At 37.5% G+C, this 24,456-nt stretch overlaps 1 protein-coding gene across 1 annotated transcript in view; it reads left to right on the forward strand.

Annotated features, from left to right (window-relative positions):
- Positions 1-24,456, forward strand: part of LOC132392113 (protein unc-80 homolog) — a 208,351-nt gene that overhangs the window by 54,304 nt on the left and 129,591 nt on the right. Inside the window, 5 exon segments of the mRNA XM_059965960.1 lie at positions 8,612-8,935; positions 10,582-10,734; positions 11,181-11,328; positions 20,403-20,551; positions 20,902-21,065. Coding sequence (XP_059821943.1) covers positions 8,612-8,935; positions 10,582-10,734; positions 11,181-11,328; positions 20,403-20,551; positions 20,902-21,065 — 938 coding nt within the window.

A 24,456-nucleotide genomic window follows, 5' to 3' on the forward strand; every position in this document is an offset into this window, starting at 1 on the left:
GGAACAGAAGGATCTTGGGGTCAAAGTACATAGATCCCTCAAAGTTGCTGCACAAGTTGATGGGGGGCGCAGGGTTAAGAGAGCATGTAGAGTGCTAGCCTTTGTTATACAGGGGATTGACTTCAAGACTAGTGAGGTAATTTTGCAGTTCCATCAAACTCTGCTCAGACCACAATGTGTTCATTTCTAGTCACTTCATTATATGAAAGGTGTGGAAGCTTTAGAGTGGGTGCAGAGGAAATTTAGCAGGATGCTGCCTCAATTAGAGAATACATACATAAAGTCATAGAAAAGAACAGCCACAGAAAGAAGCACTTCAGCCCATATACTCTATGCCAAACTATTAATCTGCTGAGTTCTATTGACCTGCACCCAGACCATAACCCTCCATACTCCTCTCGTTCATGTACTTATCCAAATTTCTCTTAAGTATTGATTTGGAACCCGCATCTGCCACTTGTGTTGACAGCTCGTTCCATACTCTCACCACCCTGAGTTCCCTCTCATTTTCCCCTTAAACATTTCACCTTTCACCCTTAACCCATGACCTCTAATCGTAGTCTCACCTAACTTCAGTGCAAAAAAGCCTGCTTACATTTGCCTTATCTATACCCCTCATAATTCTGTATATATCCCTCAATCTTTTGAATTTCCTTTCAATCTTCTAAATTCTAGCGTATAAAGTCGGAATCTGTACAACATTTCCCTATAACTGAAGTCCTGGCAACATCCTTGCAAATTTTCTCTGCACTCTTTCAGTCTTATTTACATCTTTCATGTAGGTAGGTAATGAAAACTGCACACAATTCTCCAAACTAGCCTCAAAAATGTTTTATAAAATTTCAACATAACATCACAACTCCTGCAATCAAGACATTGATTTATGAAGGCCAATGTGCCAAAAGCTTTCTTTACAATCTTATCCACCTGTGACACCATTTTCAAGGAATAATGGATCTGTATTTTCTGTTCTGTCCGTTCTACCACACTCCTCAGTGCCCTGCTGCTCACCGTGTCCTGCCCAGGCTTGTCCTCACAAAGTGCAGAACCTCAGACTTGTGTCATTAAATGCCATCGGCCATTTTCAGCCCGTTTCACCAGCTGGTCCAGATCCTGCTGCAAGTTTTGATTGTCATCCTTGCTATCCACTGCACCCCCAATCTTGGTGTCATCCATAAATTTGCTGATCCAGTTGACCATATTATCATCCAGATCATTGATATAAATGACAAACAACAATGGACCCAGCATGCCACTGGGTCTCTGTCCGCAACCACTCTCTGGCTTCTTCTGCGAAGCTAATATCTAATCCAATTTGCCACCTCATCTCTAATACCAAGTGACTGAACCTTTTTCCAAACTCCCATGAGTGACCTTGTCAAAGGCTTCGCTGAAGTCCATGTGGTGAAAATCTATTACCTTTCCTTCATCAACTTTCCTGGTAACTTCCTCAAAAAATTCAAGATTTGGTTAGGCATGACTTAGCACACACAAATGCATGTTGAGTATCCTTAATCAGTCCCAGTCTAGCCAAATACTGATTTGTCTAGTCTCTTAGAATACCTTCCAATAACTTACTCACTTACTGGCCTGTAATTTCCTGGATTATTCCTAGAGCCTTTCTTAAATAATGGAGCAACATTAGCTATCCTCCAATTCTCTGCCACCTTGACCATGGCTAAAGATGTTTTAAATATCTTTGTTAGGGCCTCTTCAATTTCTACACCAGCTTCCCACAGAGTATGAGGGAGCACGTTGTCAGGCTCTAGGGATTTATTGACTCTAATTTGCCTGAAGGCAGCAACCACCTCCTCTGTGACCTGTATACGGTCAATGACCACATTGCTGCTTTGCATCATTTCTGTAGACTCTGTGTCCACCTCTGGAGTAAAGGCAAATGCAAAAAATCCATTTAAGATCCCCATCTCTTACAGCTACATGCATAGATTACACTCTCATCTTCCAATTTTGTCCCTTACTATCATTTTGCTCTTAATATATCTGTTGAAGCCCTTGGGATTCTCCTTCTCTTTGTCTGCCAGAGCAATCTCATGCCTTGTTTTTGCCCTCCTGATTTCCTTATGTTCTCTTGCATTTCTTATACTCCTCAAGTGTTTCATTTGTTTGTTTCTGCCTATATTTGCTATGTACCTCCTTTTTCTTAAGCAGGGCCTTAATAGCACTCAAAAACTAAGGTTCCATAAACCTGTTACCTTTGCCTTTTCTGACAGGAACATACAGACTCTGTGCTCTCAAAATTTCACTTTTGAAAGTCTCCCACTTACTAAGTACACCTTTGCTGGAAAACAACCTGTCCCAATCCACACATTCCAGATCCTTTCTGATACCATCAAAATTGGCTTTTCTCCAATTCAGAAATTCAGCCTGAGGACCAGACCTATCCTTCATAATTATCTTGAAACTAATGGCATTATGATCACCAGTTGCAAAGTGTTCCTCTACACAAACTCCTGTCAGCTGCCTTGCTTCATTCCCTGAGATCTAGTATCGCATTCTCTCTAGCTGGGTATTCTAGGTATTGATTATGGAAACTTCCCTGAACGCATTTGACAAGCTCTTTTCCCATCCAGCTCTTTTACAGCATGGGATTCCCAGTCAATATATGGAAAGTTAAGATCACCTACAATACTATCAGAACCTTATGTTTTGTGCAGCAGTATGTGATCTCTCTATAAATTTACTCCTCTATAACCCAAGGACTGTTGGGTGGTCTATAAAATAATCCGATTAGCGTGGTCACCCATTTCTTATTCCTCAGTTCCAGCCTTGTATCTCAATAGATGAGCTGTCCAGTCAGTCCTAACTGAGCACTGCCTTGACATTTTCCCTGACTAGTAATGCCACCCCACCCCCTTTTCCCTCCCACTCTATCACACCTAAAACAGTAGAACCTCAGAACATTGAGCTGCTTATCCTCCCACTTGAGTATTTTGTGGACTTAGTCCAAGATGTCCATCACCCTGGCGCCCAAGAAGCAACATATCATTCAGGAATCTCATTAACATCCTCAGAACCTCCTTTCTGTTCCCCTAACCAGTGAGCCCCCCCCCCCATATTTACAGTTTACCCTTTCTTTCCCCTTCGCTTCTGAGCCACAGAGCCAGACTCACTGCCAGAGACCTGACTGCTGTGGCTTTCCTCTGCTAAGTCGTTCTACCCCCCCTCCCCCACAGTATCTAAAATGTTGAGGGGAATGATCATAGGGATACTCTGCACTGGCTCCCCTTTTGCCCTCTTCCCAGTCACCCATGTACCTGCGTCCTGCATCTTGACTGCAATTGCCTCCCTTGGTGTCCTGTCTACCAGCTTCCCAAATAATCCAGTGTTCATCCACTTCCAGCTCCAATTCTTCAACACAATCTGTCAGAAGCTGCAGCTGGATGCATTTCTTGCAAGTGTAGTCATCTGGGATACTGGCAGTCTCCCAGCTTTCCCACATCCCGTAACAGGAGGATTCCACTATCCTGCCTGGCTGGTATCACCACTGCTCTAAATGTGCAATAAGAAACAGAGAATAAATAACAACAAACATCTGCTTGGAGCTTACGGCTCTCCTCGCCGAAGTCTCAATGAGCCAACTCTCCACTTTAACACTGACCTATTCACACAATGGCCGCTCTGCTTAAACCTAACTTCTTTTTATTCGTCCTTGCCAAGTGTCTAATTATGCACAATACAATGTCTCCTGGGAAACTAATGTGTCCAAAATGTGCTGGGTGCCCCAGATCCCTTCTTTTAAACTCTCTCTCCCTTTGTGTCTCCTCGGGAACTGCGGCACATTAAAGAGCATGTCTTTTGGAGAAACGTTGAGTGAACTAGAGCTTTTCTCTTCAGAGGGAAGACAGAGGACAGGTGATTTTTATAGAGACATGTGAGATTATGAGAGGCACAGACGGAGCAGCCAGCCAGCACCTTTTTCCCAGGACAACATTGGCCAATACCAGAGGATGTCCATTTAAAGCAAGTGAAGGAATGTTTAGGGGAGATGTCAGAGGTAGCCTGTTTTACACAGAGATTTGTAGGTGCCTGGAATGCAATGCTGGGGTTGTTGGTAGAGGCTGATACAAAAGGGACATTTAAGAGATTCATAGATAGGTACGTGGATATAAGAAAAATGGAGGGTTCTGGCTCTGTTGGAGGGAAGGGTTCGACTGATTGTGCAATAGGTTTATATCGATTGGCATTACCTCATGGGCTGAAAGGCCTGTACAACGCTGTACTGTGCTATGCTGTATGCCATAGGAAGGGTAACACTGGAAAGAGTGCAGAGCAGATTCATTGGCATGGAGCCATTCAGTTATGGGCAGAGACTGCAGAAGCAAGATCTGTTTTCCCTGGACAGTAGCGGATTAAGAAGGGACATGATTGGATTATGTAGAGCCGTGAGAGGTATAGATAGAGTATACTGCAGGCAACTTTTCCCTCCATCAGACACATGAAACTGGAAGACACAGATTTTCATTAAAGGGGGCAAAATATAGAGGGGATGTGAGAGTCAACCACCTTCACATAGAGAGTGGCAAGTGCCTGAAATGCACTGCCAGAAAATGCTGAGTTGCTGACTGTATTTAAGTAGTGTCCTGGTGACCGGGGCAGTGGAACATGTGCTGCCGCAAGATAGAAATAATTGGGAAGGGTGCTCTCTATTCAGTATGAAAACAAACATGAATGTGTTGGGCCGAATAGCCAGTTTCCATGCTGTGAGATTCTGTAATGAGCAATATTCAGATCACCCTGTACATCATCTTGCAGTCTTTGTAATGGCTGTCAGGCCACTTTAATTTTTCTTTCAACTTTGTTAAGTGTTGGTAAGGCATTGATTTTTTTTCTTAATGTTGCTTATTTAATTTTAGTACTTCCACGTGTATTTAAGTAAGTATAATGTTTAATATTTTTAGAGTATATATCTTTTTGAATTATTTATAAAGTTCAGTATTTGTCACAAAATAAGTTTTCAACAACTGGAAGCTTTTAAAAAGTGATTAGAGGAGCTTTAGGATCCACTCTCAGAGATTTAATTTGGCAGGGAGATGAGAACCGGAGTGATAGGGCTGAGGATGGGACAGTTGGTGTACAAGTAGATGCAGTGTGTAGTGAGACTGTGAGGAACGACAAGCAGATGCTAGGACAAAATTGCAGTCAGTGGGGTGAGTTGAAGGGCAAAATCGAAAAGGGTAATACATACAGGACTGAAGGTAGTGTGTTTGAATGTATGCAGTATACAGAATAAGGTCGATGGTCTTGTGCAGTTAAGGGACTGCCAGGTATTATGTAGGCATCACTGAGTTGTGTATTTGAGGTCATAAGTGGGAGATTAACAGCCAAGGATACACACTGTATCAAAAAGGACAGGCAGGTTGGCAGAAGGTGTGAGATGGCTTTGTTGGGGAAAATATTAAATCCTTAAAGCAGGTGAAGTAGGATTCAAAGATGTAGAATCCCTGTGGGTAGAGTTACGAAACTGCAAGGGTTTAAAAAAAAACCCTGATGGGAGTTATATACAGGCCTTGGAGCCGAATTGCAATTGGAGATGGAAAAGGCATGTTAAAAGGGTAATGTTATGATAGTCAAGGAACGATTTCAATATGCAGGTGTATTGGGAAAATTAGGTCAGTGCTGGATCCCAAGAGAGAATTTATAAAATACCTACAAGGCACCTTTTTAGAAAAGCTTGCAGTTGAGCTCACTCGGGGAAGCACAAATCTGGATTGGGTGTAGTGTAATAAACCAGATTGATTAGGGAGCTTTAAGTAAAACTGTTGGGATGCAAGATTATAATATGATAGAATTCACCTTGCGGTTTGAGAGGAAGATAAAGTCAGCTGTATCAGTATCTGAGTGGAGTAAAGGGAATTACATGAGTGAGGAACTGGCCAAAGTTGATTGGCAGGGGACTGTCGCAGGGATGATGGCAGAACTGCAATGGCTGGAGTTTCTGGAAACGATTCAGAAAACTCAGACTGCAAAAATTAAAAAGTATTCTAAAGGGAGGATAAGGCAACCATAGCTGACAAGGGAAGTCAAAGACAACATAAAAGGAAAAGAGAAGGCATATAATTTAGCAAAAATTAGAGGGAAGTTAGAGGCTGGGGAAGATTTAAAAAACCCAGAGGCAACTAAAAAAGACATGAAAATTTGAAATATGAAGGTAAGTTAGCCAATAATATAAAGGCGGATAGCAAAAGTACTTCTAGATATATAAAATGTGAAAATGAGATGAGAGTGTATATTGGACAACTGGAGAATGGTGCTGGAGAGTAATGGGGAGCAAAGAAATGGCAGATGAACTTAATAAGCATTTTGTGTCAGTTTTCACTGTGGAAGACAGTAGTGGTATGCCAGAAATTTGAGTGTCGGGACAGAAGTGAGTGTAGTTGCTATTACTAAGGAGAAGGTGCTTAGGAACTTGAAAGGCCTGAAGGTAGGCAAGCAACCTTGACCAGATGGACTTCACCCCAGGGTTCTGAAAGTGATACCTGAAGAGATTGTGAAGTTATTTATAATGATCTTTCAAGAATCACTAGATTCTGGAATGGAACCAGAAAGCTGGAAAATTGCAAATGCCACTCCACTATTTAAGAAAGGGGTTGGGATGCAGAAGGAAGGAAATTATAGGCCAGTTAGCCGGACATCAGTGGTTGTGAAGGCATTGAAATCCATTATTAAGGGTGTAATTTTGGTGTACTTGGAAGCCAAAGTCAGTATGGTTTCCATGAGGGGAGATCTTGTTGACAAATTTGTTGAAATTCTTTGAAGAATTAACCAGCAGGATGGACATAGAAGAGTCAGTGGATGTTGTTTGTTTGTATTTTCAGAAGGCTTTTGACAAGGTATTTCAAATGAGACTCCTTAGCTAGCAATAGTCCATGATATTATAGGAAAGATACTAGCATGGGGAGAAGATTGGCTGATTGCAAGAGACAAAGAATGGGAATAAAGGGGGCCTTTTCTGGTTGGCTGCCAGTGACTGGTGGTGTTCCACATGGTTCAGTATTGGGGCCGCCTCTTTTCATGTTATATGTCAATAATTTGGTTGACTGAAAATCATAGCCCTATGGCCAATTTTGCAGATGATACGAGGATAGGTGGTGGGGCAGGTAGTGTTGAGAATGGTATGGAGATTGATTTCTTATTCTGGTTTAAAAAAAAAACAATTTCACTCCCCCTCCACCTTCCCTCTTATTCTATTCCCCACTCTGACCTCTTACCTTTTCTCACCTACCTATCGTCTCTACCTGGATATCCCTCCCCCACCCCCCCCCCGCCCCATTCCATTTCTCCTGTGGTCCACTCTCCTCTCCTATCGGATTCCACCTGGCTTCATTCATCACCTTCTAGCTATCCAACTTCCACTCCCCCCACCTTTTTATTTCTTTGTCTTCCCTCTTCCTTTCTAGTCCTGTAGAAGGCTCTCGTACTGAAGCTTCAGCTGTTTATTCATTTCCATAGATGCTGCCTGACCTGCTGAGTTCCTCCAGCATTGTGTGTGTGTGGCATTGGTGTGTAGGATGCAGGGAGTCTATAGAAGGATGTAGACAAATTGGGAGAATGGGCAAAGAGGAGGCAGATGGAATATAGTGTAGGGAAGTATATGGTTATGCATGTTGGTAGAAAGAATAAATGCGTAGACTTTTTTCTAAATGGGGAAAAATACAGAAATCTGAGGTGCAAAGGGACTTGGGAGTCCTTACGGAAGATTCAAAATATATTTATTTTTGAAGTATGTATGTAGGATACAACCCTGAGATTTGTCTTCCCTTGCAGGTTGTGTCAGTGGTAAAGAAGGCAAATGCAATGGTAGCATACATGTTGGGGGACTAGAACATAAGAACAAGGATGTAATGCTGTGGCTTTATTAGGCATTGGCCAGACCACATGTAGTATTGTGAGCAGATTTGTGCCCCTTATCTACAAAAAAAAATGTGCTGGCATTGGAGGTTCACAAGAGTGATTCTGGGCAATGAAAGGATTAATGTTTGAGGAGCTTTTGATAGGTCTGGGCTTATATCTGCTGGACTTTAGAAGAATGGTGGGGTGGGGGGGAATCTCATTGAAACCTGATGAATTTTGAAAGAGTGGATGTGAAGAGAATGTTTCCTATAGTGGCTGAATCTTTGACGATAGGGCACAGCCTCAGAATAGAGGGACATCCATACAGAACACAGATGAGAAGGAATTTATTTAGCAAGAGTGGTGACTCTGGAATCACTGCCAAGATGGCTTTGAGTATATTTAAAATGGAGTTTGATGGGTTCTTGATTAGTCAGAGTGTTAATGCTTACAGGAAGAAGGGGGTTAAGAGGGATAATAAATCAGCCATGATGGAATAGCAGAGCAGACTCAATGGACTGAATGGCCTAATTCTGCTATATGTCTTATGATCTTATTTAGTTGCTGCTCCTGGGCATTTAGCTCTGTAGGATAATTGTGCTAATGTGGCCTTGAGTTTAATTACAGTTGTATGGTAACAAAGATTCAATTGGGCTGTCAAAATCAACATGATCCAAGCCTGTCTCTGACTCTTCAGATGTGTGAACTGAGACAATTTCTGGCATTGAATTTGTAAATGGATGTTCTTTGTATCTTTTAGGTCATTCTGAAAGCTTTGTTTATGGTGCTTAACCATGATATTAGTTCTCGGATATGTGATGTTGGGCTAAACATTATAGACTGCTTGCTGCAATTGGATGTAGTTCAATTAGTGGATAAGAATTACAAAACTGCAGGAAATAAGGAGAATAATGTAGGTGACAAGTGGCAGAAAGATGCAGCCAATCACCAGCGAGGAGCGCCAGGAGGGTCATCCAGTGCGTTTCCAACTGCACCAGAGGAAGGCGTTGGAAGTGCGGCTGCAAGTGGAGGCAGAGGAGGTGGTGGAGGAGACGATGGAAACAAAAAAAGCGGAAGTCTAGAGGTTTGTTATTATTTACAATGTTCAGAGTATAAAAGTTTCAAACTTGTGAAATGTAGCATTTCATTCTTAGGCTAATCAGAAATTAGGTACTTTGAATTGTTACTGTGTAGTCATTGTTAAATGGGGGCTATGATTTGACATTACATTGCAAGTGTAGTGGTCCTACAAAGACACTGGAGAAATATTCATGTTTTAAGCTGCTTTCAAATTAAAAAAAAACAAATGAAGAACTTTTCGGATAATGTTTTTGTTTAAGCAGATGTACTAAAAGGCCGTTCACCAGTACATCTTCTAAAGAAAGTAATAACCTGTAATTTAGAAACTTAAAGCTGCTTTTAGTTCTTGAGATAACATATTTCAAAACTAGTTAGATTTACCAGTGGCACACTGTTCCTTTCAGTATTTCAGAACACGTTGAAGTAGATCTGGTGACCTAAAATAATTGACTACGTGCCCTTGGACCATGTTTTTTCTCCTCCAGTGTGAACTTTGTCACAACCTTTGAGCTCTGAGCACTGGGGAAGTTAGGGACCATTTCAATGCAAGTCACTGGCTATGGTTGCAGCAAGACTTTGACAGTTGGTGAGGCCCCATTCCCCAGACTCTCTGGATCTCAAAGCTGAAATTGAAATTGAACCTGAATGTCAAAGACATTTGAAAATATCTGTGTACCTTGCAAAAAGATGATTCTTGATATGTAAAAGATCATATAAGATGTTGAAAAATTAACTATAAAATAAAAACACTCGGCTAAAAAAATGGACAATATTTAAATAAATTCTTAAAAAGGGCACAACCCAAAGAGTTAGCTGTCTATTTTTCTCCATAGATGCTTTCTTGACCCACCAAGTTCTTTCAGCAGCCTTTTTTTTTTGGTAAAATAAAGGATTCTGAATATCCATTTTGCCAGTTTACTGATTTATCTCAGTTACGTTAGTACTTAAGCAGGTAGATTCCTCAGGCTGGGAGCAATGAAGTCTGTAGAAGCCCAGCTTTCCTGCTGAGTCCAGTGTCACAAGACAAGGGAATGCAGCAGAACATTGTCATAAAAGTCTATTTCAGCCCAAACTCTCACTGATACGAATTTAAAATAAATGTGCTCTTGAGAAGTTAGGTAGTAAAACCAATACCTCTAATCTAAAGTAGTTACACATTACCATTTTTGTGACATATGACTCCTACTGGTTAGTAAGTGTATATGAATAACTGGAGAAGACAGGATCTGGCTCAGTTGAAATACACAACACAGTCAAATGATTTACCAAAATTCAATTCACAACAGTTTTTGTTACATGTGAAAAATCATTTATTGAAGATGTACCTTTGAGAGCATTCAACATTTGTGAAGTAAAATTCAGTAAAAGCAACAACCATCAAGAGTAGAATTAGAAAAAAAGGAAGATATCTGACTTTTATATGATCAAAATTATTTTGAAGGTTCTTTGCCAAATGCATAACCATATACAGTTTTGTTAACAAAAATATCATTTCTATGTGGAAGTACAAAAGACTTGTTACTATATGAACTTTTAGAATATTTTTCTCCAATTGTTCTCTATGAGGAATCAATTTGCAATCCAACATTTTGTGTTCATTTGCAATAGTTTATTTCATTGAAGTACTAAGTTGTACATATATTTACTTAGGAGGAGGATGTCCCGGGGAACATTCATAAACTTACATTAACAATGCTCATCAAAATCATAAAATCGTTGGGATGTGCGTACGGTTGTGGTGAAGGACACCGTGGCCTGTCAGGAGATCGTCTCCGCCTTCAAGTACGTGAATTCTGTTTATGAGTACAAACAGCAAATTATATTGCTGTATATGTTGCCAAAAATGTCTCTTTATTGATAGAAGTGAAGATAATTTTTGGTAGTGATGTGTAGAGTTTTCATCACTGTTGAATTAACCTCATGATAAGGTAGATTATAATTAGGGCTACTTTACAGATTCATCCAAATTTAAACACAGTGTTTGTGTCTGTTTTAAAATGAATTGAAGATATTAACATCAGTCCTGCCACTGAACTGAATGTAAGCTGCTATTTTTAAAGAGCAATGTGAAAATTCATTCATAATGAAATTCAGATTTGGTAATTTACCTTTAAATCATTCATTGTTTTATCATTGTTTATTCAGTGGAATAAATTACATTGTTCTGGTAATCTTTCAGTACAGCATGACACTTCTATGATGATTTTTTTAAAAAGATCATTTATATTGAAATGTATTAATTATTTTAGGCTCAGAACTGCCTTACAAGATTGTACAAACTTAGCAAAGTACAGTTTCGACAAACTCTACGAGAGTATGTAAACAAGGATTCATTGAATAACGTAGTGGATTTTTTGCATGCTTTGCTTGGGTTTTGTATGGAACCAGTTACTGACAGTAAGTACTCTTGAGATATTATGTTGTCTTTTCTTTATGTAAAAAAAAATTACAAGGTATATATATATATAATTTGAATATTTTTTTAAAGTGCTAGAAATAATCAGCAGCTCAGGCATCATATATGGAGAGAGGAACAGTTAATGTCTCAGGTCCTTGACTAGCTCTTTCTACAGATGCTCCCTGACCTGCTGAATATTGCTATTACTTTTTTTTTAATTTTAGATTTCCAGTAGCTTTCTCTTTGCTTTTCAGATATCCGATCGGGTTTGGTTATATGCCGTTGTTTTCAAGGTAGCTACTTCCTCTGTCTGTTTTTAAAATTGTAATGAAATCCACTGTTCCTTTTTAAAAATTTGCTTCTTTCTCTTCACCTTCACTGTATTCTTTAAGCTTCTTGAAATGATAGAGGCATACGTTTATAAACTTTCTAGTTAAGTTATTCACTATTTCATTCCAATTTATTCACTAATTCAGTGAAATAGGTGAGGAATCAAAAAGAAACATGGATTTGTTTGTGCATCAGGTTGTTGTATCTTCAACATTTGGGAAATTGAGAAGAAAGCCTGATGGCATGTTTCTGTAAACCTGACAATTGATGAGTGACTCAGAATTCTTTCTCCCTGAATTTTAATCATTTTTTACTTCTTGAAGATGAGTAAATAATATTTATTTCCTGAGATCTGCAGCAATCATTTTTCCTGTTACACAGAAGGGAACTACTTAGAATTCCCATATGACTTTTAAATAAATGATGATAATCTTCCCTGAAGCTTAATAGCATGAAGGATCTAAATCTTCTGATATTAAAAATATGCCTGCATTACTTTATTGATGAATTCCCAGGAAGTGGATCTCAAGTAAATTTTTTTAAAGTTTATATGACGTCTATACATTTCCCAAAAAATTAGCGTATTCAGATTTGATCAGCTGGGAGTTGCATGATGCTTTGGTTACTCCAGCCACTGGTGTGGCTCTAATGAGAAGCATACTATAGGAGAGAATTTTTTATTTAACCCTTTCACTAAATACAGGAGGTAATGAGAAAGATGTTGCCAGAGTCAGCTTATGATTGCAAGGCATTATTCAGGAATGCTGCAATGAAGTTATTTCTTATGGTTCGGAGATGGTCAAACTGAATTGGTGAAATACCTTCTTATCCTGTGCCTGGGCATAAATGATTAAAAGGGTTTAATCAATTAAAAATAAAAGAATATATTTTCTTGAAATAGATGAAACTACTTTAAATTTTTACAAATATGAACAACAAAAATCTGAAAATTTAAAGAGCAAACACGAGGAAATCTGCAGATGCTGGAAATTCAAACAACATACACAAAATGCTGGTGGAACACAGCAGCCCAGGCAGCATCTATAAGGAGAAGCACTGTTGACGTTTTGGGCCGAGACCCTTCGTCAGGACTAACTGAAAGGAAAGACTTTCAAATCTCTTACTATCTTTCTCAATTAAGTTTGGCAATCCCAGTCAAATGAAGCAGTGGTGCCAGCTTTGGCTAGGCTGAAACTGAGAGGCCAATGTGTTTGCAGCTAGCTGCTAATCTCAGGTTAGCAGTTGAGCATGAGGTCTGACTCCCAGTTCAGTTACGAATGTTGTACTTCACAAGTAAAGTTCCAGGATGCACTGAGCATAGGAATGTTTACATGGGGAGTCAGCTGGAGATGCTCATGGACTGAGTACTGTTTTGGATTCGCTCCATAACCTTTACTTTTTTTAACCTTTGATCACCCTTATTCAGCTTATTTTTACCTATACCGAAAGTTTCTTTGTTATTTTTTTTTGGATTTACTGCCCAGAGTTTGTTGTGAACTTTTGAAGATATGCAAACAGAAATGTCTCTCAGGTCTAAGGGACGGGATCCCGGATGCAATCCGAACGGTAACGGGAAAAAGCAGGCTCCGCCACAACAAACTGAATTAACTTTTGAATTGTTTATGGAGGTTTTGGATAAAAAATTTGTTGAACTACAACAATTTTTTAAAGAAGTTATAAAGGCTTTTCAAGAGTACATGGTTAAGACGGATTTAGTAATTAAACAGCAACAAACTCTTATTGCGTCTCTGCAAGAAGATGCTCGGAAGCGAGATTTGACTATTGAAAAACTGCAACAGGATTTAATTTCGACCATTAAGCTGATGGAAGCCCTTAAAGCCAAGAGTGACGATTTTGAGAATCGGTCCAGAAGACAGAACTTACGTATGCTTGGTCTTCCAGATGGCATAGAAAAAGATGACCCTTCGAAATATTTTGCTCAACTTTTAAAAGAAGTGTTTCCGACGATTTTCCCGAATAACCCTCCTTTATTGATCGGGCACATAGAATTCGGTGTCGATCACCGAGTGCTACAGACAAACCTTCGGTGGTAATTGTCCGGTTCCATTATGTACATGACAAAGAACAACTTATAAGAGCAGCTCGTCGGGCAGGAATGATTAAATTAAAAGAATTTTGCTTCCGCCTGGTCGAAGACTTTAGTCCTGACCTTTTAAAAAGAAGGCTTTTTTTTAAACCGTTGATGGCTGAATGTTATGAGAAAAATCTGAAACCTGCGCTTCTATACCCTGCGAAGCTTCGAATATCTCCGTCGAATGCTCCACGACAGGTTTTCATTTCAACTTCAGAAGCGAGAAAATATCTGGAGGAGAACTTCCCTACTGCTACAGACACCAGTCTCTAATAAATGAACGATTCTGATCGTGTAAGGTGGTTCTCGATCTCTTAAACCAGAATTAAAATCTGGTTATTGATGTAGGTTCATCCTACACTTTATACTTAAGTTAAAGTGTGTTTTCGTCATATTAATTGTTTTGCCTTATACACTTTAATCATTTAACTACATACTTGTCCATTAACATTGTTCCTTTGAAGGTATATTTTTAATTCTTTGAAGGTGAATTTTTCTTTGATTAAGATAGTGGTTTTTTGAAAAAGATTTTTGGTTTTGCTTAAGATTGCGTTATGTTTTTATTTTTTTCACCTTTTTCCTACAATGCATTGCTTATCATAGCTTAAATATTTTTTGTTTTGTCTGGGCTAGAGCCTGATTTATAATTTTTTTTTAGTGATTATATTTTTATTCTTTTTACAACTAACTATACTTAGAAATATGGTTTTTTATTATAGCGATTTTAATTTTTAAAGTTGGGGTGATTCTTTTATATATATCCTTTATATATGGAGTGTTCTTCAGCTGACATGGGGGTAGGATTAGTCTTACTTTTTCCCTTTTTAAGTCATATTTTGGCTTTTTCTCTTTTTCTTGGGGGGTGGGGGGATAGTCTTGTTTTCTAATTCTATTTTTTTTGTACCGGTTTGTGTTAGTTTTTTTATTTGGGCTGTTTTTGAACTTCAAATATGTCTGTGTTGTCGTCACTTCCGGGTCTTCTCATTACTTTTGTTCCTCTTCTGGGTGCATGAGTTTATAAGTTGGTTAACCCTTTCTATACCAAAGGGTTGATTTTAGAATTATGGCTCAGACCATTAATTTTGTGTCTTGGAATACTAATAGTTTAAATCATCCAATTAAACGAAAGAAGATTTTCAAAGTATTCCAAATACTTAATCCTCATATCATTTTTGTACAAGAAACTCATGTGAGGAAGGAGGACAATTTTCGTTTTTTTAGATTTTGGCGGGGTCAACAGTATCATGCAAATTCGAATGCTAAAGTAAAAGGAGTTACAATTTTTATTGACTCCTGTATATCATTTGTTCATCATGATATTTTTTTGGATCCGAATGGCAGATTTTTGTTAATTACGGGTTTACTTTGTAATAAAAAGGTTGCTTTGGTTAATGTTTACGCTCCAAATGTGGATTGTCCTGACTTTTTTAAGTCTTTATTTACCTCCTTACCCAATCTAAACGAATATAAGTTAATAATGGGTGGTGACTTTAATTGTTGTTTAAATCCTCTGATGGATAAATCTTTATCTATTCAGACTTTACCTAATAAGTCGGCCAATTGTATTAACTCTTTTTTGACTGACAATGGAGTTTTTGATATTTGGAGATTCCGGCATCCTAATGACAAAGAGTTTTCTTTTTTCTCACATGTCTATCACTCTTATTCGAGAATTGATCATTTTTTTATAGACTCTTGTTTTATTCCATTGGTAATCAGTTGTAACAATGATATTATAGCTATCTCTGATCATGCTCCATTATTACTTTCTATGAAATTTACGGATACAGCTTCTAATGCTAGACAATGGCGATTTGACTCTACCTTGTTGCAAGACTCTGACTTTATAAAATTTATGGAGGAGCAGATCGACTTCTTCTTTTCAACTAATTCTACAGATGATATTTCCTGCGGAACACTTTGGGACACTTTTAAAGCGTATATACGTGGACAGATTATTTCTTATTCTGTTGGTTTGAGGAAACGTACCAAGATGGAAACTCTTTTATTGGTTGATAAAATTAAAGAGTTTGATAAGAAATATTCAATTGCTCCTAGTAGGGAGCTTTACAAACAAAAGGTTGAACTTCAAATGGAACATAGTTTATTACTTACATCCTCGATTGAAAATCAATTAATGAAAACTAAATATGATTTTTATATACATAGTGATAAATCTGGTAAACTGTTAGCTAGTCAATTGAAGAATGCTTTGGTTAAACGTCAAATCACTAAGATTGGTCAGCAGAATGGGAATCTGACAGTTAACCATGATGAGATAAATAAGGCATTTCAAGATTTCTATACCTCCCTGTATCAATCTGAATTTCCTCAAGATCATAATACCATGTCTGATTTTCTTGGGAAATTAAATTTTCCAAGATTATCATCTGATAATCTTTTGATATTGGATACTCCTATTATGGATGTAGAAATTAAGGGGGCTATTTCCTCAATGAATTCTGGGAAAGCACCGGGTCCAGATGGTTATACAGTCGAATTTTTAAAATTTTTTTCCGCTACTCTTTCCCCTTGGTTAGGTAAGGTTTTTGAGGAAGCCATTAGATTGAGGAATTTGCCACAATCTTTTTATAGAGTTTCCATTTCTTTAATATTGAAGAAAGATAAAGACCCTACTAATTGTGCTTCTTATAGACCTATATCTTTATTGAATGTAGACTCCAAGATTTTTTCCAAGTTACTGGCATCTAGATTGGAGAAGGTATTACCCAAAATTATTTCAGATGATCAAACTGGTTTTATTAAAAATCATTATTTTTTTAACATTAGGAGATTGTTGAATATTGTTTATACTCCCTCACATGATACTTCAGAATGCGTGATTTCATTAGATGTGGAGAAAGCATTTGATGGAGTTGAATGGCCTTACTTATTTAATGTGTTGGAGAAGTTTAATTTTAGTCTGATACTTATATCATGGATTAAATTGATTTATCATACTCCAGTAGCCTCAGTGTTTACCAATAATCAAAGATCTCCCTTTTTTCGCCTATTTCGGGGCACTAGACAAGGATGTCCTCTTAGTCCATTACTATTTAACATTGCCTTAGAACCTTTGGCAATTGCCATCAGACAATCACAGGATATTTTGGGTATTAATCGTGGGACAGATATTCATAAGTTACCTTTGTATGCAGATGATTTATTACTATTCATTTCTAACCCGGAGAAATCCATTCCAGCAGTTTTATCACTATTGGCTCAATTTAGTGAGTTTTCTGGGTATAAGTTAAATCGTAATAAAAGTGAATTGTTTCCTTTGAATAAACGGGTCCCAATTTATGGAAATTTACCTTTTAAATTAGTTAATGACTCTTTTACTTATTTAGGGATCAAAATCACAAAAAACCATAAAGATTTATTTAGATTTAATTTTTTTACCCTTAATTGATCAGATTAAAGGTTTGTTTACTAAGTGGTCACCTTTATCTTTATCCCTAATAGGTAGGATTAATGCTATTAAGATGGTTATTTTACCTAAGTTTTTATATATTTTTCAAGCGATACCAATTTTTATCCCGAAATCTTTTTTTTACTAATGTTGACTCAAAAATTTCTTCATATGTATGGCAGAATAAAAATCCCAGGTTAGGTAAAACATATTTACAGAAGACAAAAAAGGAAGGCGGGTTAGCATTACCTAATTTCAGATTTTACTATTGGGCAGTTAATATTAGATATTTGTTATGTTGGTTGAAAGATGGGGGTGGATCTTTTGGCCCTTGTTGGGTGAGTTTAGAAACTAAATTGGTATCAGCTTATGCTCTGGGTTCTATTTTAGGGACTTCTCTCCCTTTTGCTCTTTCTAAATTGCCGAAACGAATTGACAACCCAATAGTTAAACATACTTTGCGTATATGGTTTTAATTTCGGAGATTTTTTGGGTTGACTCAATTCGTTTTAAGTAGTCCTATTGTATCTAATTGTTTTTTTCACCCTTCCATTATAGATCAAGCTTATTCGGCTTGGAAAACTAAGGGATTACTAAGATTTTCTGATTTATTTTTAGATAATTGTTTCATGTCTTTTGAGCAATTATCCAACAAATATAACTTGCCTAGATTTCATTTTTTTGGATATTTACAGATTAGATATTTTTTAAGTTCTGTACTCTCTATGTTTCCATATTTTGTGCCTTCAGATATTTTGGAGAGTTTATTTGAATTAGACCCTTTTCAAAAAGGGCTTATTTCAAAACTTTATAATATAATTATGAAGATATGTTCAGAGCCTCTTTATAAGACTAAAAAGGATTGGGAAAGAGAGCTTAGTCTTAGTATTTCTAGTGAGAATTGGGATAGAATTCTTCAATTAGTTAATACATCATCGTTATGTACCAAACATTCATTAATACAATTTAAGGTCGTACATAGGGCCCATATGTCCAAGGATAAATTAGCTCATTTTCACTCTCATATTAGTCCTATTTGTGATAGATGTCATTCTGAAATTGCGTCTTTAACTCATATGTTTTGGTCTTGTTCATTTTTGGAGAAATATTGGAAAGATATTTTTGATATTATTTCTGCGGTTTTGAATATCGATTTACAACCTCATCCTATTACCGCAATTTTTGGTTTACCAATCTTAGACTCACTGCATTTATCTTCTTCTGCCCGTCGAATGATTGCATTTCTAACTCTGATGGCTGGAAGATCTATATTGTTGAATTGGAAAGAAATTAATCCTCCCACTGTATTTAATTGGTTCTCTCAAACTATGTTATGTTTAAATTTAGAAAAAATTAGAAGTGGTGTTTTTGAGACTTCTACTAAATTTGAAAAGTTATGGAGACCATTTATTCAACATTTTCATATGATGTAATATGACCCTGTGCCAAGTTCATTTGATTTCCCAGCTTTTAGCTTATGTATTTTGAGAGGACCGGAAGTGACAGCATTGATGAATATTTATTTTTGTGAGATATTATAAACAGCCCCCTTTTTTTTCTCTCTCTCTTTTTTTGCTTCTTTTTTCTTCTATATTATTAGATTAGATTAGCTAGTTTTGCATTATATTTTTTTTGTTTTTTTTCTTTCTTTTTTCTGTTTTCTTTATATCATATATTATAAAATATTTAGACTTACTATGTTCATACATATATTTTATGGCTTATGTCTTGGTAAACTCATTTATATTGTAACTTTTATGTATGTTTTTTTTCATATGTAATGGAATTTATATGTTGGTAATTTCTTTATCAATATATCATTTGTATTCTGTCCATATTACTAATATTAATAAAAAGATTTAGAAAGAAAAGGAATGTTTACATGGAACTGCTATCTACGGGGTCAATTCTCTTTTTGCAATGGTTTAGATTGCTTTGTACATTGAAAGGTTTGGTTGTGAATAAAATCTTTCTTTACTGTCTGTGTTAAATGCACAAAATAGAAGTGTAGGTGCCTTGTACTCCAGAGTTTGGTTTGATTGGTATCCATAAATCTAAATTTCAGAACAGTTTACAGCAAATGTATGCTATTGTGGTAGGTTTACTGTATATATACAGTAGGTCAGTTTCTATTGTCTTGCATGTTTTAGCTTTTCCTGTGATACCCTTATTCACTAATTTTCAAATTCTGTTAGACTTTCAGACCCTTGTTGACATCTTCATCAATGGAGTTTCACATGTACTTTCCACTCGGATCTTAAATATCATTAAGGCCTACAGCTGTCTCATTCAAAAATTAATCCATTGGGACACATTGGAACCAATATATTTTGGCTCAATTAAGTGGCTCACCCCAATTAGCCAAAGTTTCATGGAAATAGTTAAAAAGATGCTTTAAAAACAAACTACTGTTTAACTGAATAACAACTTATGTATTGAAATGAAATACAGAACAAATTAGAACACTACCAATCCTAGAGCAGTACTATAAAACAGCAGGAGTTCCTAATGTTCATCCAGTGTACGCTGCCATGTTCTTTTGATTAACTGAAGATGTACAAAATCAATGCAGACACTAGTGTAGACAATGGACTGCACGTACAATGCTATCGACAATTGCAGCCTTCAAATTTTCATTTTCATTGCAACATTCTAGATGATTGTTAAGACCTTCAAATTCTTCATATTTCCTAACCTGAAGTAGTGAAATTATTTCATTTTCACTCAGGCCATTTCTGGGATCACCAAGCCTGAATGCTTGAAACCGCAGTGAGCAAAACGGCTCTGAATTGTCTTACTGCTTATTTCTCCACAGCTACCTGTGACAAAAATCATTGCTTTTTGAACACAAGTGCACACAAATGACACTATTTAAAAACTGCTTGCTGTAAGCATGGTGTAGTATCTAACAGCCCCACGAGTACATGCATCTGATTCTAGTTAAAAACTATTCAGCAACAGTCTCCTGTCTCAATTAAACATCATGGTGTTCCAATTAAGCAAAATAAATCCCAGCTATTTTCTTGATTAGAATCTGTTCTTTAAGAGTTGACCCAAGTAAGCGGCTGCCCCAGTTGACCAATGGCCTAATCAACTGGAATCCACTGTAAGTTACTTGCTGACCAGTGGGAATGAGTAAGGGAGATTTATGAAGATTAAGCCTGGGTTAGAATAGGTCAGAAGGATGTGAAACAGGATTCTGAAGATAAAACATTCATTGGTATTTTCTGTATGTTTAGACAAGGCTGGGTTTGGAAATAATTTTACAACTGGCGACAGTAAATCAGCTACACGGAATATGGAAGCAATTATTGTGAGCTGCATGTTCAAACCTCTCATCACCCGATGTGCATCAACTACGCATGAATTGCATAGCGCCGAGAATCTGGTGAGCATCTCTTTTGGAACCAATTTGTTGGAAATCTGACACTATCATTATAACCAATCACTTCACAATAACTTACTTGTAAATTATTTTCCACAAGGGCCTTGTAGATTAAAGAAATACCTTGATCATTTTTGTGGTTTATTGAAAATCCAGATGCTCTAAAAATAATAATGGTAAAGGAAGTGCTCATTTCCAACATAATCCCACTTTTGACCAAGTTTTTGATAATCTGCTTTAATATTCCTTATTTGCTGGTGCCTGTTTTGTTTTTTATGTTTCTGGGAATTGTTTTAGTCTTACTACATTATAGCTTTGTACACAAATACAAGTTGTTGCTGTTTTTGCTGCAGGGTCTTTATTGTGACATTCGTCAGCTTGTTCAATTCATCAAAGAAGCTCATGGGAATGTTTTTCGAAGAGTGACACTCAGTGCTCTTCTAGATAGTGCAGAAAAGGTAACACCTGGTAAGAAACCTGAAGAAACTGAGGAAAAGAAAGTGTCTGTCAGCAAAAGGTATTCAGCTGTTACATCTTGCAAAGAATCTAATGCTTAATAGTGGCTGTAAGTTTCTAACAACTGATGTAGTCTTAATCTGAAAGTGTGTTGTGTAATTAATGAGCTTAACAATTTTGTCCTTATAAGGCAAGAAGTATATTCATGTTATGCAGTGTTATCATGGCAATATTCAAGTGAACAATTCATTTATATTATCCCCTGTTGGTTAAAAGTTTAATTTAATATTGTCCACTTTATGACCTAAAAATGAATGTGGCCTAATCCTATTTGGCATGTGGTATATTCCTGACTTCATTCTCAGGAGTTACTCATATGACTGGGGAGTTTGTCTGAAATTGATGTTACGTGCATTCAGAAATAGGTCCAGGATTCAGTGAAATAATGATGGCACATCTTTGAAATAAATGTTCCTGGAAATTATAGATCATACAACTAATTTCATTGTTCATAGAAATTCATTATTGTTTGGCACTTGCTGTGTACTTTAAACTTAATTACAATTTCAAGCGGCTGCAATATTCAATAGTGTCCATATTCTCACCATTTAAACTGAAAAATAAAGTTGCTGGAAATCTGGCAAGAGGCTGATTTATTAATTGATCTCAGATAGATGCCTTTGATTAAACATTATTCACATTTTACAGGCAATTATTCTGAAGAGAATCCCGAGGCATTCTCTTGTGAATCGTAAAATGGAGTCACTTTAATAGCTATTTACAGGAACATTAAGTTCAGATTGGCAACCAAATGCTTTGTCAATCAAATCATTCTTCCAGAGATATATCACTTGACATTGCATTTCTTCCCATCAAAATAATTACCGCTAAGAAACACTAAAATACTGAAAGAATTCCTGTTTCGTTACCATACTAGAATTAGTTATCACAAAGAGATATCATATAAATGTAATTACAAAGAAAGCACAACAGCACCTTTGCTTACTTAGGAGTCTACAAAGATTCGACATGTCATCAAAAACTTTGACAAACTTCTATAGATACGTAGGAAAGTGTATTGGTTGGATGCATTACAGCCTGGTATAGGAACACAAATGCCTTTGAATGGATAATCCTACAAAAGGTAGTGGATTTGGCCCAGTACACCACACACAAAGCCCTCCCAACATTGAGCACATCTACACGAAATGCTTTCGCAGAAAAGCAGCATCCTTCATCAAAGATCCACACCACCCAGGCCATGCTCTTTTTGCATTGCTGCCATCAGAAAGAAGGTACAAGTGCCTCAGGTTCAAGAATGGTTACTAGCCCTCAACCATCAGGCTTTTGAACTAAAGAGGATAACTGCACTCATCTATTGAGATGCCCCCACATTCAATGGTCTCATTTTAAGGACTCTTTATCTTGTTATTTCATGCTCATAATCTATTGCTGTTTATTTATATTTGCATTTGCACAGTTTGTTGTCTTCTATGCTCTTGCTTTTCCATTGATCCTGTTACAGTTACTACTCTATAGATTTGCTGAGTATGCCTGCAGGAAAAAGAATCTCAGGGTTGTAAGTGTGACATATATGTACTCTGATAATAAATTATACTTTGACCCTTGAGATTATAATATCGGTTGACATTAAGAAATTGTTATTTCATTTGATAATTATTTTTGTGCTAGTATCACAAAATAAATCAGGGGACATGGACTTTATACTTACAGTTCTAATTTTGAATTATCGTATGCTAGGGTAAGTGATCAGTCAATCTGGTTCACATTATGTCATTATAATACTGTTCCCTCAGAAACAAAATAATGACAGTATGGAAATAGAGAAGAATAATTGTAGCACAAAGCAGTAATTGTTTTATATATCCATTTAATCTGATTCAGTAAGAAGTGAATGTAAGTGCAAAAACAAGTTGTACGCCATCTGGCCCATCAAGCCAACCCTGCCATTCACTATGATCGTAGCTGATCTATTCTGACCAATTTCCCATTCTCAGTTTCTTCATCTTTCAAAAAGTGATCTGTCTTCATCTTAAATATTTCCCACGATCCAGTTTCTGCAACTCTGGGGTGTAGAATTGAAGTGATTCAGCACCTTCTGCGGGAAGAAATTTCTTCTCACTTCTGTGTTAAATAATCCACCCCTTATTTTGTAACTAACTCCCCTTGTTCGAAGTTCTCCTGATGCTAAATCATATTGATATTTACCCAAGCAACACAAAAAATGCTGGTGGAACTCAGCAGGCCATTCAGCATCTATGGAAAACAATACAGTCGACGTTTCAGGCCGAGACCCTTTGGCAGGTGTGGAGAAAAAATGCTGAGGAGTAGACTTGAAAGGTGAGAGGAGGGGAGAGAAAAACACCAGGCGATAGCTGAAACTTGGAGGGGAAGGGAGGATGGGAAGTGCTAGGAAGTTGATTGGTGAAATAGACAGAAGGCCATGGAAGAAAGAAGAAAGGGGGGAAGCACTGCAGAGGGAGGCGATGGGTGGGCAAGGAGATAACATGAGAGAGGAACAAGGTGATGGGTAATGGTGAAGTCAGAAGGGATCATTACTGGAAGTTTGAGAAATCAGTGTTCATGCCATCAGGTTGGAGGCTACCCAAAAGGAATATAAGGTGTTGTTCCTCCAACCTAAGTGTGGCCTTATCCCATCAGTGGAGGAGGCCATGGTGGGCATTTCTGAGTGGGAATGGGAAATGGAATTAAAATAGGTGGCCAGTGGGAGATCCCACTTGTTCTGACCTATGGAGTGTAGATGCTGTCTTCATTAGGTTCCCTTTTCCTGCTAAACTCCACCAAGTACAGACCCAGAGTCATCTAATGCTCATCATCCATGAACTGTTTCATACCTGGGCTGGTTCTCCTGAACCTGCTCTGTAACTTTTCCAGTGTGAGCACACGTCTTCAATTTGTCCAAAACTCCTCACAATACTCTGGGCAATCTGATCAATGCCTTATAAAGTGTCAGCACTGCATCCTTGCTCTTATATTCTATTCCTCTCAAAATGAATGCTGCCATTGCGTTTGCCTTCCTTACTACCGACTCAACCTGCAAGTTAACTTGCAGGGAATCAAACACATGGACTCCCAAGTCTTTTTGCATCTCTGATTTCTGATTTTTTTCCCCATTTAGAAAATAGTTTGCATTCCTCCTGTCCCTCGACAAGATTCCATCTGCCACTTCTTTGCCCATTCTCCCAATCTGTCTGTGTCCTTCTGCAGACTTGCTGCTTCCTCCAAACTCTCTGCCTCTCCACCTGTCTTCATATCGTCTGCAAACTTGGCCACAAAGCCATCAATTCTATTATGCAAATCATTGACATATAACATGAAAAGAAGTGGTCCCAATAGTGACTCCTGTTGAACACCACTAGTCACCAGCAGCCAACCAGAATCAGCCCCCTTTATTCCCACTCTTTGCCTTC

The sequence above is a fragment of the Hypanus sabinus genome, chromosome 4 (assembly GCF_030144855.1).
Source record: "Hypanus sabinus isolate sHypSab1 chromosome 4, sHypSab1.hap1, whole genome shotgun sequence".
Taxonomy (NCBI): Eukaryota; Metazoa; Chordata; class Chondrichthyes; order Myliobatiformes; family Dasyatidae; genus Hypanus; species Hypanus sabinus.